Source organism: Mauremys mutica, chromosome 23 (genome assembly GCF_020497125.1).
Source record: "Mauremys mutica isolate MM-2020 ecotype Southern chromosome 23, ASM2049712v1, whole genome shotgun sequence".
In the NCBI taxonomy this organism is placed as follows: domain Eukaryota; kingdom Metazoa; phylum Chordata; order Testudines; family Geoemydidae; genus Mauremys; species Mauremys mutica.
Window position 1 is genome coordinate 9,808,471 of NC_059094.1, and position 16,375 is coordinate 9,824,845.

General features: G+C 50.4%; 2 protein-coding genes across 3 annotated transcripts; both read left to right on the forward strand.

The window, feature by feature from the left end:
* Positions 1–511: 511 nt before the first annotated feature.
* On the forward strand, positions 512–6,871 carry RAB42 (RAB42, member RAS oncogene family). 2 transcript variants are annotated; one of them, XM_044997483.1, is made up of 3 exons: positions 512–588; positions 2,131–2,503; positions 4,976–6,871. In XM_044997483.1, exons 2-3 carry the CDS (start codon positions 2,256–2,258, stop codon positions 5,397–5,399), a joined length of 672 nt encoding a protein of 223 aa, XP_044853418.1. In that variant the 5' UTR covers positions 512–588; positions 2,131–2,255; the 3' UTR covers positions 5,400–6,871. The 2 variants fall into 2 exon arrangements, with proteins under 2 accessions (XP_044853418.1, XP_044853417.1); XM_044997482.1 differs by lacking the exon at positions 512–588 and having other exon boundaries at positions 1,170–2,503.
* A 1,229-nt stretch (positions 6,872–8,100) lies between these two features.
* On the forward strand, positions 8,101–15,323 carry LOC123355485 (ras-related protein Rab-39B-like). Its single transcript, XM_044998010.1, has 3 exons — positions 8,101–8,156; positions 10,017–10,511; positions 13,411–15,323. Exons 2-3 carry the CDS (start codon positions 10,297–10,299, stop codon positions 13,841–13,843), a joined length of 648 nt encoding a protein of 215 aa, XP_044853945.1. The 5' UTR covers positions 8,101–8,156; positions 10,017–10,296; the 3' UTR covers positions 13,844–15,323.
* Positions 15,324–16,375: the final 1,052 nt, after the last annotated feature.

The window sequence follows — 16,375 nt, forward strand, 5'->3', positions numbered from 1 at the left end:
GAGCAGAGGCAAAGTGCGTACATTTCAATTAGTTCACATCCTTGCTCCACTGTCTCACTTTTTTCCTTTCCTGACTCTGAACCAGTCATTTAGCGCAGGAAGATGTTTCATTACCCAGACCCATCGGGTGGAGGGGACAGATTGTTTGCTGATAACAAAGGAGGCCTCCATGCCTTCCCCCCGCCCCTGGCAATGAGCAAGCTGCTATTGTTTGCAGAGTCTTCAGAACTCTTTTATCTGGAGACAATTGAATCAGTTCATTTGATTCATTCTTTGCTTTGCTCCATGTGTTTGGATTTTCTTCACAGATAATCTCTTTCCTAATTAAGTCAAGGACCCTGCGTGCACTAGGAAAATTCCCTCTTAATGAGTCTCTCTGTCCCTTCTGGTCCTGGGGGCAAACAATGGAGCTGCCTGGATAGACAGGGCCGAGCTGTCACATTAATGGGGAGATCCTCCAGGGCTCGAGCTTGCTTGCGTGGACTGGAGGCCAAACTGATTTCAATCCCGATGGAGAATGAAGCCAGAGGCTGAACCTGTTGATGCCTCGAGGTCCCTTTGACTTGAACGGATCCAGGATGTCATGTGGTGTGTTGAGAACTGTGCTGAAATGACAAGCTGTCACTTTAAAGTCGAAGGGCCTTTCTGCTCCTGCTTGCAGGTGAGGGGGCTCTGAGGGTAGCATGGGATCTGCATCCAAAGCAGCCTGGAGCGAGGTGGGGTGAGTTGTGCCTGGCTGCCTTAGGGGGCAGCCTGCTGTGTCACTCTGCATTTGGCTGAGGTGTGTTAGATTTCTGGAGTCTCTGCAATAAGTGGTACATTGCAACTTTCCAGGAAGAGTATTTATGGTTTGATTTCCCAAGCTAGCACCTAAAAACAGCAGCACAGGTGCGGCTCGAATACAGACCCCGGTGCTCGGGTGGGATTGTGCTTGGGGCGGCTGGCCTGTGTCTGACACGTTGTCTGACTAGGTGATTCCAATGGTCCCTTCTGGCCTTGGAATCTATGAATGTTAATCACCATCCCATGTGGACTAGCTCTGAGCAGCTCCCTGGCTACACTTCAGTTTCCCCCATTGCTGCTAGCAGTGGCGTTGCACTGGTGACAGCAACCGGGGAAATGTTCAGGGGGCCGGGGGGGGGGGGAAACCTAGTGAAGACACAGCCGGGAGTCAGTACAGAGTAATGCAAACCTCACTACCAATCCCACCTGACCATTAACATTCCACTGCTGGGCTTCCTGCCGGACAATGAGCTCTCAAACGGGGCTCCGGGGGGGCCCTTGCTGGCCGTCTGTGGAGAGCTGGCGAGGCACATGGTCGTGGTTCTTCCATTACTGAATACCAGGAAACCAAGCTCTTCCCTAACATTACTTTCCCCTATAAGTAATTGCTGTGGTCGCCACATGGACTGTCAGTGCCTGTGAATGAGAGTGAATGGGTCTCTATTCAAATGCAGATCAAGGAGTGTTCTTTCAGTTCATTTGGATAATTGAGACACTGTGGAACCGACTAGCCCAAGAAGTAAAGAAAGACCCCAGTAAGAACACACGTCTATCTAGAGTGTCCAAGGCGACATTAGGGGATTGGTCCTGCTTTGAGCAGGGGGTTGGACTAGATACCTCCTGAGATCCCTTCCAACCCTGAGATTCTGTGATTAGGCTGGACAAAGCATTGCAGAGGGATATAAACCCTCATGTCTCACGGCACAAACCAACCAGTACCTGTCTGTGGTCAGGAAGAAGCTTCTCCTGTGGGTATAACTGTCCACTGTGGAGTTTCTTGCACCTACTTTTGGGTGCTGGACACTGTCAGAGACAGGACACTGGGTTAGATGGACCCCAGGTCTGATCTGGTCTGGCAACTGCTACATTCCTAGAATTGCATCTCCCCTGGGAGCTTGCCGGTAATCTGATACAGAGGAGTTTTCTGTTTATTGGCTGGGGGTGGGGGTAGATGATAGGGACTGAGGCTGGGAAAGGGAATGCGGGAGTGTCTCTCTCCCCATAGCAGAACTTTGCTCCCAGAGGGGACTCCACTAGGGTGGGGTGGGAGGAGGTAAATGGGATGAGGGTGGAGACCTCTGGTTAAATTCTCTCTCCTTTGTCTCTCTCTCTCTCCTGTCATTCCAGGCCAGAATCTGGGTTTGTAACCTCCTCCAGGCCAATTCACCCAAGGCTTCCTCTGGGGAATCTGTATCTTAATTCAAAGGCTGCTCCAGTCCCCCCAAGCCCCAGTCCCTCTGCCCCTCCTTGGAATGGAGCCGGTGCCACCTCCTCCGGTCTCTCACCTGAATGGCAACTGGCACTACCAGTTCCGGATCATCCTCCTGGGGGATTCCACCGTGGGCAAGTCCTCCCTGCTGAGGCGCTATGCCGAAGGGTCCTTCATCCCGGCTCCCTGCCCCACCGTGGGCGTGGAATTCTACAGCAAGATGATGGAGCTGCCTCCAGGCATCAAGGTGAAGCTTCAGCTTTGGGACACGGCCGGCCAGGAGAGATTCAGGTGAGGAGGGACCAGAGACCCAGCTCGCCCCATTTCACACCACGCACCCAGTGCACTTACCCTGCGGGCTCAGACACTCCCACCCAGAGTCACATCCCACCCTCCAGTCACTCACGCACACCCACCCAGGGTTATAATTGTCTTGGCATTGGCCCTGAGATAAGAACCTTAGAAATCCCTGAGATGGCCCCTACCCATCTACCACAGAGATCCAGTCCGCAGAGACCAGATCCCTTCAGAGAGTGAGAGTCACACCGAGAACCCTCCGCTTCCCCTGCCTGCCTGCCCCCCAGACTGGACACACGTACCCATAACTGGGGACCCAGCTCACCAGCTCCGAACCGGTTTCCGTCACCCCCAACACACACACATCATCCCTGATCTGGTGCTTTCTCTTTCCTGCACCCAACGGCCTGAGCAAGGGTGGTGGTTTTGTTTTTAAAAAGGGTTTTGTTTCCAGTTTTCTTTTCTTTACAGCTTTGTCAATGTCATGCTGTAGCATGATCATGCGCATGATGAAGTCACCCAGTCACGCTTGTGTGTTTGCACTGAGAGGCCCGGGTGAGAGATGCTTGCATTGCAATAGGAGAACTTGGGTTTTTTTTATACTTAGGGTCAGTTCCAGCAATTATTTGGCTGCCAGTAACCCCCCACTCATTTTTTACTGGGAACCTGGCTTTCTTATGCAGAAAGAGCAGCGGGAAGGAGAGTGGATGAAGTTTACAGCACAGGGGAATCTTGGAGTCTAGAAGGCAGGGTTTGCTATTGTTGTGATCTGTGGGGGGAGTGGATGGTTTTGTTCAGTGATTCCTGCATGCTGGAGAAACAATTCCTCTGTGTGTGAAAAAGGATCCAATCAGCTGAAAGGCTTGTTTGTTGCGGGGGGGGGGGGAGAGGGGGGCGTTTGAGATCAGCGCGGCTGAAGGTGGCATAACTAGTTATGGGCCGGGCCTGGCAGATCTACGCAGGCGAACAGCTCTTACCGCTGCAAACAGTCCCACTGAAATCAGCTCTCCTTTGGGGAGCTACAGCTGCAGTGTATATCGGTTATAACGGTACTTACTATGCGCTGCGGTTTCTGGTCATGGGGGGACATTGGCTCTAAGGAGTGAATGAGCAACTAGCACTGAACTCCAGGCACACCCCACCCCATGGCACACACGCTCCATGGGGCACACCAATGCAGCACAAAACAACTAGCGGAGGGCCTAGGATAGGGGCCTATTTAGGTGCCTAACTCCCCTGGGCCAGAGGCCCTCACTATTCAAGCGCTCCCATAACACAGTGAGGGGTGTGGTTTTAACATCTAGAGCCTTCCTCCCTAGCCCAGCCTCAGGTCTACATGAGCTGCGCTTGACTTGGGTCCAAGTGTGGGGTGCAAAGGTGGTTTTATGCCAGCTCTGCAGTTCCCTGATCCAGGAGCCAGTCAGGGGGTGATTCGGCTCTTGGCACAATTTAGAGATGTTTCGGGGCTGCTCTAAATTACACCAGCCAGGGACCACAGGCACTGCAACCATGGCTTCCTTTTCCTGGCCATGCTGAGGACTGGGCGGGGCAGCGATACAGAGCTACTACATCAGTCTTGCACAACCCAGGGATTCCTCTTGTGCAAGGAGACTCCTCACCCACATAGCCAGTGATGTTGGCTTCTTGGCCGCTTTGCTGTATCATAGGAGAGAAGCCAAGCCATAAGGCCAGTCTTTGATAGGCTGCTCCCAGAAAAAAACTCTTAACATAGGTCCTTAAAGATGGATAAATAGTGGGGATCTGCCCTTATTTGCCTTTGTATGATGTCTGAAGAAAGCCTGAAACATTTCTTTCCTGCTTGTGTTTTACATTAGAAGTGTCAGGACCCTCCCGGTTTGTCTTCCCTGGTTCTGCTGAAGGGGTCTGTGGAGCACCAGAAAGGTGGATTGGGAGGTTTCTCAGCCCTTACTCAAGGGACAAGGGCATTTAATCTTTAACAAAAAGTGTTTTTCTCTTCAGTGTGTGCAATGCATTTGAGTCAAATAGATGTTAACAATAAAAAGAGTTTCAAGACATTTGACTAAAAATCACTTCCCTGATTAATTCATCAGGTTTTATTTCTTTGCCATCTCTGGGGCCCAGATCCTTAAAGGTATTTAGGTGCCTAACTCCTATTGAAATAAATGGGAATTAGGTACCCAAATATCTCTGAGATGCGGGCCTGGGGCCACAGTTTGGTCTCTAGTTGTCCATAGAGTCTTCCAGAAAAATAAAAAAGAGGCAAGAGCTGAATTTCTAATATAAAAGATAAATGGGGTGGGGCTGGGGAACCTCTCTCAAACCTAATGTTTATGTCATCAGTCAGCAAAGAAGGGCAGGGCCTCAGCTGTGTGTGGGGTTCAAGGTGACACAAGGCCCAAAGTGACCAGCCCTAGTTCCTGGATGGAATTTGCAGGTGAGAAGCAAAGTTAAGGGCTCACTGAGTTGTTACATTTGTGTTCCCAGATGCATCACCAGGTCTTTCTATCGGAACGCCGTGGGAGTGCTGCTGGTGTTCGACATGACCAACCGTAGGTCCTTCGAGCACATCATTGAGTGGTACCATGAAGTGGCCAGCATCCAGATTATGGAGAAGGTCATCTTCCTCCTGATTGGCCACAAAAGTGACTTGAAATCAGACTGCAAAGTCTCCACCGAAGAGGCAGAGGGGCTGGCAGCCTCCCTGGGCATCGGTTTCATTGAAACATCTGCCAAAAGCAACACCAATGTAGACTTGGCCTTCGAGACCTTGACCAACACCATCTATGAGGCTCTGAAGAACAAGGAGATCGATCTGCAGGAAGGCTGGGATGGGGTGAAGGTGATTCACAAGAGAACCTGCAACCCCCAGAAGAAGAGGCGAAAACCGCAAGAAAAATGCCAGTGTTAACCCAGAAGTTAGGGACTAGGACCTGGCGTAGGGGATCGAGTTGGTGGAGGGAGGGACTGGATGAGCTGATTCAGAAATAAATTAGGGATGGGCCTGAGATGTACGGTTGGAGGTTCAGGGGGACGGGAGTTCAGTTTGTCTCTAGGAAAATAAAAACCTCTGGGACTTGCTTTCACCCATAGTAGATGAATTAATCGGAATAGTAAAAAGTGCACTACTGCCCCCTTTAGGTGGAGAACAGGGAATCCAGGACCAGTGATGCAACACTGACTAGCTGCTAGAGGCTTTCCTTTGGTTCTTAGCAGGGGAAATCCCTTTTAATACACTGCAGCACTGGCTCTAAAACTTTTTAATTTTTTTTTAAACTGAACTTTAGGACTAAGAAAATCTTTAGGTATCTAGGAGTGCAGCTCTTAAAACATACATGTGAATGCATCAAATACATCGAACAATTGAGCCAGTCAATGGGGCCTTGATCCTTAGTAGGGTCCCCAGAGTGGTACAGCATTATCAGGGATCGAATCCAAAACTCCCTGCTTTATTGAAACATCCCAGAGACTTCAGCTTTACAAAGAAACCATCATGGCCTGAATTTGGGTGCCTAAGGAACGTGGTGAGTGGAAGAATTCTCAGGATATGAGGAAGCCGATTAGATGTTTCCAGAGGGTGGAATTCAGTTGGAGTGCTCAGTGCAGGGGGGTGAGAGTCACCCCTTTGTAAAGGGGCAGTCTCATGCTTAGACAGTCTTTTAATTAATTCATTAATTGTGGAATAAATTGCTCTGTTTCTAGAATAACCCTATGCTATTTGGTTTAGACTGAGGAGGCCTTAAAAGTACATTATTAGTATTCCACCAAGATCAGGGCCCCATTCTACCATGTGCTATACCAACATATAATAAGAGATGGTCCCTGCCCAAAGGGGCTTGCAATTTAAATAGATAAAGGGGTAAGAGGGGAAACTGAGGCACAGAGCAGGGACGTGACTGGTCCAAGCTCATAGGCAGAGCTGGGAATAGAAACTATGTCTCCTGATTGTCCCACAGGTGTCCTATCCAGTTGGCCACACACCCTTGGTGATCATGCTCCTATGCTCAGTCTTATGGCTTGACTGCATTTGAACACTTAAAAACTGCTAGGGTAAACTCCCAGGGACAGATTCACCCCTCCCGTATCCCTCTACAATGCCATAGATTTCAATGGCATAGCCTGGATCTAAACAAGAGTGACATTACGGTACCATCTTGCATCTAGTTAGAAAAATCCCAGTTCTGTTCCTCTCTAGCCAGGCATACTGCATCTGTCGAAAATCAAGCTGGCATTAAACTCCCTAAAATCCTGGCCCATGGGAATACTTCCGCTGACTATGTAGCACCAGGATTTAAGGCCAGTGTATTTGCAGGTGTCTGTTATTGTTTGTGGGTGTGAAGCTGTGCTACATATGGACTAGTGCAACCCTGGTACTCACATGTCTCCAGCTCGTATGGATTCTTCATTACAAATAAATCATTTCCTTTGTATGATTTGGTGCTTCCTTCAAGATTGGGGGTTAGGAAGGGAGAAAACTGTGCCAGCTTATGCAGCAAAAGGCCTTCTGCTGATGCTCTGCATGTTCTGTGGCTCCATTTTACCTGAGGATCTTAAAACCGTCAACAGTTTTTAAGTAATGAGGCCTCACCCCATCCTGTGAAGGGTGGAAATATTATGTTCATTTTATAGGTGGGCAAACTGAGGCACAATAAAGTCAAGTGACTTGCTCAGAAGAGTGGCAAAGCCAGGAGTCCTGATGCCTAGGCCACCTTCCCTACTCACTAGGCTGCACTTTATCCCCCTTAAAAGAGTTTTAAACTTTCAGTTTAAATTAACAGTTCTTTCCTGGGATAAAATAATCCAGTGGCTCTCAGCTTGTCTAGACTGCTGTACCCCTTTCAGGAGTCCGATTTGTCCGGCGTACCCCCAAGTTTCACCTCACTTAAAAACGACTTGTTTACAAAATCAAACATAAAAATACAAAAGTGTCACAGCCTCACTATTACTGAAAAATTGCTGACTTTCTCACGTTACCATTATAATTATAAACTAAATCAATTGGAATATAAACATTGTACTTACATTTCAGTGTATAGTATATAGAGTTGTATAAACAAGTCATTCTATGAAATTTTAGTTTGTACTGACTTCACTAGCATGTTGTAAAACTAGGCAACTAGTTAGAGGAGTTGATGTACCCCCTGCAAGAGCTCCGTATACGCCCAGGGATACACAGACCCCTGGTTGAGAACCACTGAGCTAATCTGTCAGCTCTTTTTTTCTATTGTACCTAGTCTAGCTATCACATTTCTTATAAAGCCACCACTGCGGTATCTGGGCCCATTGGTGTTTCAGTTCTGCAGTGATCACATGAGTTTGGCTGGTTAATGTGCCACTGGAGATAGGGAGGTAATTGTGTGGGGACTGTCAGACACTGTTAATTCAGGGGAGTCCTAGGGTCTGTGTTATACAGGTGATCAGACTGGATAGTCAGAGTGGCCCCTGCTGGCCTTACACGCTACGAAACTCTAGAATCAAAGGGTACGTCCAGACTACACGCTGGATTGGCGAGCAGCGATCGATTTATCAGGGATCGATATATCATGTCTTGTCTAGACGTGATAAATTGATCCCCGAACGCACTCCCGTCGACTCCGGAATTCCACCGGCGTGAGCGGCGGTAGCGGAGTCGACGGGGGAGCCGCAGCCGTTGATCCCGCGCCGGGAGGTAAGTCGGAATAAGATATGTCAACTTCAGCTACGCTATTCCCATAGCTGAAGCTGTGTATCTTACATCGACCACGCCCCCCAGTGTAGACCAGGCCAAACTGGGCAGGATTTACCTGATCTCGTCTCTTCAAGTTCTCACAGTGCTCTCCTCACAAGCCTGGGAGGGGCCCTTTCCCAAATCCCACCCCCTTTGGGGTGGGACTTCTGTGGCGCCACATGGGGGAAAGTGGTGCTTCCTCCTCACCCTGTCAGCTAACAGCAGGACGTGGTGTAACGGGAGTTTAACCAACAGACCATCTTTGATTCGGTTTGTAGAACATCCTGCTGCTTGGTGGGTTGGCAGCTGCAGGAATTGAACCTATGGATGCTGCATCTTAACCCAGGAGCTGCTACTGGCATCAACCTGTACATGTGTGGGCCAGACACCACTGGCAGGAGAGGGAATAGCGCCACCACATGGCGTAGGTGTGGGTGACATCTGCTTGACACCAGTGAGGCAGTAAGGAAGAGCCTGTCACTGCAGCCTGGACTGACGTTTTCAAAGCTTTGGGGTGAACCCGGGCTCAGAGGCGAGTGAAGCTGGAGCTGGTTGTATTGATTCAAATACAAGTATTATGCAGGCCCAAGCAGCCACCCAGGCACCAAGCATGTCTTGCATTACTTCACGCCCAGTTGCAGTATCAACGCTTGGTCTTTGGCGTCAGAGTGCACAAGGCATGAATGAACCCAACGCAATACATGCCCTGTCCTGTCTTGTTGCTTAAACATTCTCCCAAGGGAAACCAGTGGCTCTGACAACAGATCTCTGCTTACCCCAGGGGCTCGGCTCATGCCCAGGTTGGCTGCAGCTGGGCGGGGAAGGAACTGCCTTTAAAAGTGAATCCTATTAAGTGAATGTGAAAGTCTTTTAAATCTTCTCTATAATAGCATACTAAATCATAGTCCATCTCTAGGGCCTTCCAGCCAAAGAGCTCAAAACCTTTAAATTTGGACTAAGGGCTTGTCTATAATCTGGAATAAAGTAAGATGTGGATTTAAACCAGATTAACTATTCCTGATTAATCCTGTGTGTGGACACTGTTATTCTGGAATAAGTGTGTCTACACACAGGGACATGGGTAGGTTTTGGGGGGCCCAGGGCAATATCTGACACAGAGGTCTCCCACCTTTCCCCAGGGGGCCAGGGTGGTGGTGATTAGCCAGCGAATCCGCCCTGCGCTCACCCCACAGAGACAGTGCCTGTCCCATGGGGCAAGGCCCAGCTCCCTCTTCTGGGTGTTGTGATCTGACACACAGAACCACAGCACTGCCCAGGTTTGGCCCAGCCACCACTCCGTCATGGAGTGTAGGACCTGGGGCACAGGGGCACAGCGTTACTCAGCACCCCAGTGGCTGGGCCAAGCTGAAGTGGCACTGACACCCCGTTGCACCCGGTCACAGTGCTGCCCACTCGTACTCCATGGGCTTGGAGGCCCTCTCAGATGGGAGATCTGGGACGAACTGCCCCTTTTGCACCCCTCTCTGGGCAGCCGTGTCCACACACAGCGTTAATCAGGAACGGCTATTCTGGAATAGCTCCCCAGGACGGTAGACAAGCTCTGAGCCTCCCACTGCCCCGTGAGGTCAGTACCATCATCTGTATTTCACAGGAGGGAAAACCAAGGTGCAGTGACTTGCCCAGAGACAGAAAGTGCCAGGGCCTGGAGTAGAACCCAAAGTCACCTGCTGCCCAGACCTCACTAGTTACAAGGCCCCTACACATAATCTTATCTTCTTAATCTAAGCTAATGCCAAGGAGATGCTTCCTCATCACAGCGTTTTGCATCTGTTTTGCTCGTTCCTTTCCCCTGACACACAGGACCCAGTGTTACTGAGCGGAGAGATAGTCCTGACGGCCAAACGTAGGAGCAATATATTCTCTCTGCCTTCCCCTTCTATAAACACTGCACACTCAGCGGGAGGGGTGGCAGCTGCCTGCCTGGACATGAGCTAGAGCAGCTCTCAGCTGGAACCATCTCGCTCCACTTCCAGCAAGTCCCAACCGGCAACGCCGTGGGAGTTCACTCTCCGGTCCGCAGACGCTCGGCTCCAGGCTCCTTGCGGCTCGCAGGCTGCCTTGTCCCGCTGGGATACTCCGGATGGATTCGCTCTGGCACTACCAGTTCCGCATCATCATGCTGGGGGACTCGACGGTGGGGAAGTCGTCCCTGCTGAAGCGTTACACCGAGGGCGCCTTCCTCGACTCCATCAACCAGACGGTGGGGGTGGATTTCTACGTCCAGTTTGTGGAGCTGGAGCCCGGGCTCCGGATCAAGCTGCAGTTCTGGGACACGGCTGGACAGGAGCGATTCAGGTGGGTTTGCCAGGGGAGGATTAGACGTACGTGTAAGCGTGTGGACAGGACAGAGCCAGAGCCAGAGCCAAGGAAGGGAGCTTGAAAGCTGCCATGGGGATTAATACAGGTGCAGGAAACTCCAGGCTCGAACGCAGGCTGTTTTCTTGCGTCAACAATGCTGAGGAAAGGGGCTTGGTTAATAGGCCTGGAGACCAAAGGCCTTGGAGGGGGAAAAGCATGGGCCATGGCTCGGTTAACTTCTCCCATGCTGCCCCTTGCTGTTGTCTCTCTAGCCCAGTGGTCCCCAAATTGGGAGGGGTGCAGAGGAACATTCAGGGGGGTGCAGTGGGGCCCGGGCCAGCCCCTCATGGGGGGTGGGGAGGGAGCACCACCCCGCCCCCACTCTGCCCCCAGCTCTGCTCAGGCCCTGCCCCCAGCCTCGGCCCCTGACCGCAACTCCATTCCTGGCCCCAGCCCCAGACATGCTCCCAGCTGTGGCCCCAGCCTCGGCCTCCTTATCCCTGTCCATGTCCATCCCCGCCCCACCCAGGGAGCCGCAGCCCTGTTCCCAGCCCGGCTCCTGCTGGGGGGCACACTGACAGGGGCAAGAGGGGGCACAACCCTGAAAAGTTTGGGGACCACTGCTCTAGTGCAACTTGGAGGGATCCTAGATAGTCTCTCCGACTCTCCATGGCCTCTCTGCTGAGACAGGCAGCAAAGGGGACAGCTGGTGCCGTGCAGGAGAGCGGTTTAGTCCATGGGGCATCCTAACCCCTGGGAAAGGGACAGAAAGCTCCACCCCCGCCCCCACCCCCAAGCTCATTTCCCCTGGGCTGGATCCAACACCGCATGTAAAGTGCCTGCAGCTATGCCCAGGTACTGCTGCGTGGGGCTCTCTGGAACATTTTGGGGGAGTTTAAAGGCCTCACTTTAGGGACTCCCTTCCTCCCCAATTCTTGGTGCATGTATCATTGTCCTGCTAGGGTATGGCAGGGGAGACTCGTGGGGTTTCCCAGCAAACACTGGCTCCGCTCCATTGCTCAGAAGAGAGGTGCAGAGTGGGAGGGAGCGGGGATCCAGCCTTTAATTATCATCAGAGGAATAGTACTGAGAACCACTGCTATACAATGGGGCTTGGCGCCCGGGCTGGGGCACTGTCAGGGGGAGTCACACACTGGGTGCAAAGAACTTTCCAGCTAACACCACGGTGGGCACCGACTCAGCCCCCCGTGCCCAAGGGCAGGACCTGTGGGATCCATGCTGGGGCGGGGTCTGAACGTTACTATTTGAGCCCTTCCCTTCCCCCCTCCATTGGCTTCAATGGGAGCAGGATGCACCCCAGGTTCTGAGGAAGGAAGGAAGGCAGGCAAGGGGTTAGCAACCACCTCCGGGTGAGAGGGGAATTCCAGCTCTGTGGCTGAGACTGCCAGGCCAGGGGGGATACAGGCTCCAAAGCCTGATTCTCCTTGCTCTTGCTCTGGCTTGACATCAGTGTAACTCCACTGATCCTTCTGATTTACACCAGTGTAAGCGAAAGGAGACCCATGTCCCTAGGGACTGGACTGAGACCAGCTATCCAGTCCAGACCCAAAGCCCTTTAATCCGGCACCCCAGGCGATCAGGTACAGAGTTTTCTGCTTCCTAAGCTAACGGGGCTAATTATTAACCAGCCACACGCCCATTGAAAGGAACTGGCTGGGCACACCTGAAGCACCTGGGCCAGCCCTGAGACGTGGGAGACAAGGGGCTTCGGAAGTCTCATTTACGCTGGAGGTTTGGCCAGTTTGTAACCAGTTAGTGACACGGGCAGCAGGTTTCCAGGAATTTCCCAAGAGTGGGACCATTAGCACAGACAGGGCTCAGCTGTTTAATACCTCTGTGTTCAGAGCAGGCAGGCAAACACAAAGGTGAAAATGCCTGCGCTGTTGCCACGGCAGGTGAGGCCGCACAGATGGCTGGGCAACAGCGGGAGAGTTTCCCAAAGACCTGTTCTAGGCAGAACCCAGACTGGTTGTAAACATGCTTTGTTCACACCCCACATGGTTAATTCTCTGCCACCAGCAGCATACGCTAGCACAGTGACTGTAGGAGACTGGCTTGGAGTAACCAGCTCTCAGGCGGACAGGGCATCCCAGTATCCATTGCTCTATCTGCTACTGGGCAGGAGGTCCTCAGGACATTCTGCCCTCTGCCAAAGTCCAAAGGGATAGCTGCCTGGATTTTCCTAACATGCACTGATATGGGAGCATAACCTGATAGGATCATCAACCAAGCAACTGGCTCAGCTAAGAGTCACACCTGTCACACGAATCTGGTTGAACATGTACCATAGACAGATGATATATTTAGGCATTAGGGCTAGTTAAAAAAATTCCATCAAAACCATTTTGACAAAAAACCAAAAAAGTTTTCCATGGAAGGCAGGGTTTTGTTTGGGGTTTTTTTTGTTTGTTTTGACACGAGAAGTAGCTTTCCTCAGAACTTTTAGTAAAAAAAAAAAAGATTGTCCCAAACTCAAAGTATTTTCATTCAAAATGGCACTCAGCCATCTCACAGGACTTCCATTCTCCTCTCTGGGTGGGCTCTCTACACAGACTACCTCTCCCATGATGCACCATGACCAGGGATTCTTATGGGATGCATCACTTCTCACTACCATAGAGAAAAGTGGTACATCATGGGAGATGTAGTCTAGTCAGAATAAGGCACCTGAACTACAACTCCCATGAGGCAGTACAGTGCCATTCTGAATTGAAGTTTTGGTTTTCGATATTCCACCAAAAAGCTGAAATTTTCTGCAGAAAAACATTTTCCAAGCAGTTCCACAAGGCAGCCTGTGCTGCCTCTGTGCCATAAAGATCTTAGGAAAGCAATAAGAGAATGCAGAGTCTCATGCCGTTCCCTCCTCGTGTCTTAGGTCAGTGACTCGCTCTTACTACCGCAACTCCGCAGGGGCAGTGCTGATGTTTGACCTGACCAACCAAGCATCCTTTGAGAGCATCAAGGAGTGGCATCGGGAGGTGACAGAGACAGTGAAACCTTTTCACGTGGTCTTTGTGCTGGTTGGGCACAAGAGTGACCTGGTGCCGCAGCGCCAGGTTGAGCGAAAGGAGGCCGAGAAGCTGGCTTCTTCACTGGGGGCAAAGTACATAGAGACATCTGCTAAAAGCAACAGCAACGTGGACGATGCCTTCCAGCTGCTGACCTTGGAGATCTATGAAGCTGTGAAGGCTGGGATGCTGAGCCCAAACAAGGATTGGGATGGGGTGAAAAGCAGACTTCCACCCACAGAGGAGCCCAAAGTACAGAACCTGGGAAAACAAGAGAAGCAGAAGAAGTGCTCGTGCTAGCCAGACATCGTAGACTAAGAAACCAGAGTGAGCTATCATCACCCACCTTCCCGTATGAGACTTGGCTGCCGGGCAGTACTATATGCAAGGACAGTCACAATAGCCTCTTCTAACAGGCTAGTAGTTCCCGTTAACCTCTCCCATCGAAGGCAACAAACGGAATTGGAACCGGTAATGTTTCCATCCACTCATGTTCAAAGGCTGCAGGATTACACAGCACCCTTTGTGCTTGGAGGAGATTCCAAATAGGAATCCAGTGGTCTAGGCACTGGAAAAGACTGGAATTTACACTTGGATGCAAAGTTAAATACATTTTATTAATATTTCTGGTTGCCTTTAGCATTAAACGGTTAGAACAATAAACATGCCAATGAAAATGGCAAGTGTCCCCCAAGTGGCATAAACAGCGACACTAGACTCAGGGGGTGCCTGCAGATTCGGAGGATTTAGAATCTCCATGGATGCTGCATTTTCTACAGACTAAACATTCTTCCAGCCATCCTGGTGTGAAGCACTTCCCAGCACCGATGTTCAGCTCGGAGTCTGCAGAGCCACCCAGCAACAGCCTATGAAGCACCCTCACCTTCTCCCATTCTCATCAATGCGGCTCCTCGTGTTAAAACCCTCAAGTTAACAGTAAGTGGTGTTTTGCTGCAGGTTGTCCTGCCACCACGTCCCTCTTATGTCACTGGACTTCCCCTTCGCTTGAAAGGATACGGCCTAGGAACAAGGCTGGAAGTTTCTAATATGAAAACAGTCACTATTTGGGCAAAGCAGCTTCCCTCTCAGGCCTAACACTTAGATTTAGCAATCTGGTTCTAGGCCAACAGGACTGGCTATTTCCACAGGCTGTGTTCTTGTGACTACGCAGGATACTGAAATGCCTTCAAGACAGAACAGGGTAACTTTCACCTCCAGGTTACTGGTTAGAATCTAGACCACGCTGATAGCATTTTTTTTTTAAACTAGGATCTGTTGGCTTTTTAGGTGACCACTATAAGCAATGAATTGGGCAGGTCTCCAACCAGTTTCCAGACCAGACTGTGGTACCCAAACTTGATGTTCCATCCATTCACTTCACAGCAATTTTTTAAGAAAGTGGCACGTGAACCAATGAAGTTTGGGATCCTCTGTTTTAAACCACATCATAAAGAACCGTCTCTACAACTGGCCCCTACAATGGCAGTCTCAGCGGAAAGTATTAGCTGGGCGCAGAGAATGGACGACATTCACACTTACGAGTGTGAATCCCCATTTTGGAAGGACCATATCAGGTATCAGAATGGCAATTTAGGACACTCTGGACACTGCCTATGCTGTCAGTAATTGTTCAGGCACTAGCACTGAACTTATGAAGTTAACCAGTCTCAGCAGCATTCTTGCAAAATCCCCTCTTTACTGGATATGCCATTGTATTATTAATGTATAAATAAAGGGAACAGGTTTGAGGTAGCTGGACTTCTCAGAAGGGGCTCTTCAGGAACGCATCCTCTGGAGGCACCTTGGGGTCCCCACCGGCAGACGGAAATTTGGCCAGCGGAAGCCTGTCACGGTGCCACTCGAAAGCCACACTCAACTTCGGTAATTATTGAGGGTTGGGGGTGTTTTACTAACCTGTTGGGGACGTGTGTAAGTGCTTGAGACTAAGTAAAGTTTAGCTTTAAGTGAAAGCACTCGTGTTGTCCTGTTTGTGCCAGCCATCTATCGGTCGGACAGCTGTCTCTCCGCTGATTTATTTCCTGACACCACCTCGCACAGAGTAAACGTTACCAAGAGCTTTGGGTTCAAAGAACCCCAGGTAACAAGTGGGCCAACCAGATAAGAAGTCTGGATTTTATCTGTGGTGCGGCCTTTAGTTTGGAAAGCTCATTTTAGGACCATGTATATATTTCAAAGCCTTTGGAGGCAGCTTTCAATTTCATCCCTGTCAACCCAAAACTCAAGAGGTACAGATTTAGGAACACCCCTCCCCTTTCCTGTTTGCAATTTGAAGAACCTTTCCCACCTGATTAGCAGAGTTACTAGGGTCAAATTTGTGGCCTAAGCTTCAATTTCTTTTCTAAACAGTATTAAAGTGAGCTATGTGCTGGTGAAATGTGCTCAATTGACAGCCCTGGAGACTGAAGACTTCCATTTTCCATGGAATAGTACATGCTTCCATCCCACCATCCCTGATCCGCAGGGAGCCAGAAGGAAGTCCGGTCCCCATGACTCACCAAGTTTTTGGCCTCTCTGCTGCAGCTGTCAGCCAGGGCTCCAGTCGGTCTTAATGTGAACCTTTGTGCACTAGGAACTGGACAGATACCATTAGTTTATTTCAAATAGGCCAAACAGCCAAAAGATGGTAGGACTTGTGGTCACTACTCACCTCGGCCGGATTTCAACTGGCTTAGAGGCAAAATGGTCTGTGTTGTCCCTTACCAGTGCAAGAGCAATCCCCTCCGTTTTGAACCTAAACCTGGCATGTCCTTTGAACACCGCTGCAGCAAGCAGCCCCTCTCTCCTACTGCCTATAGTTTTAAATTTTAAAAC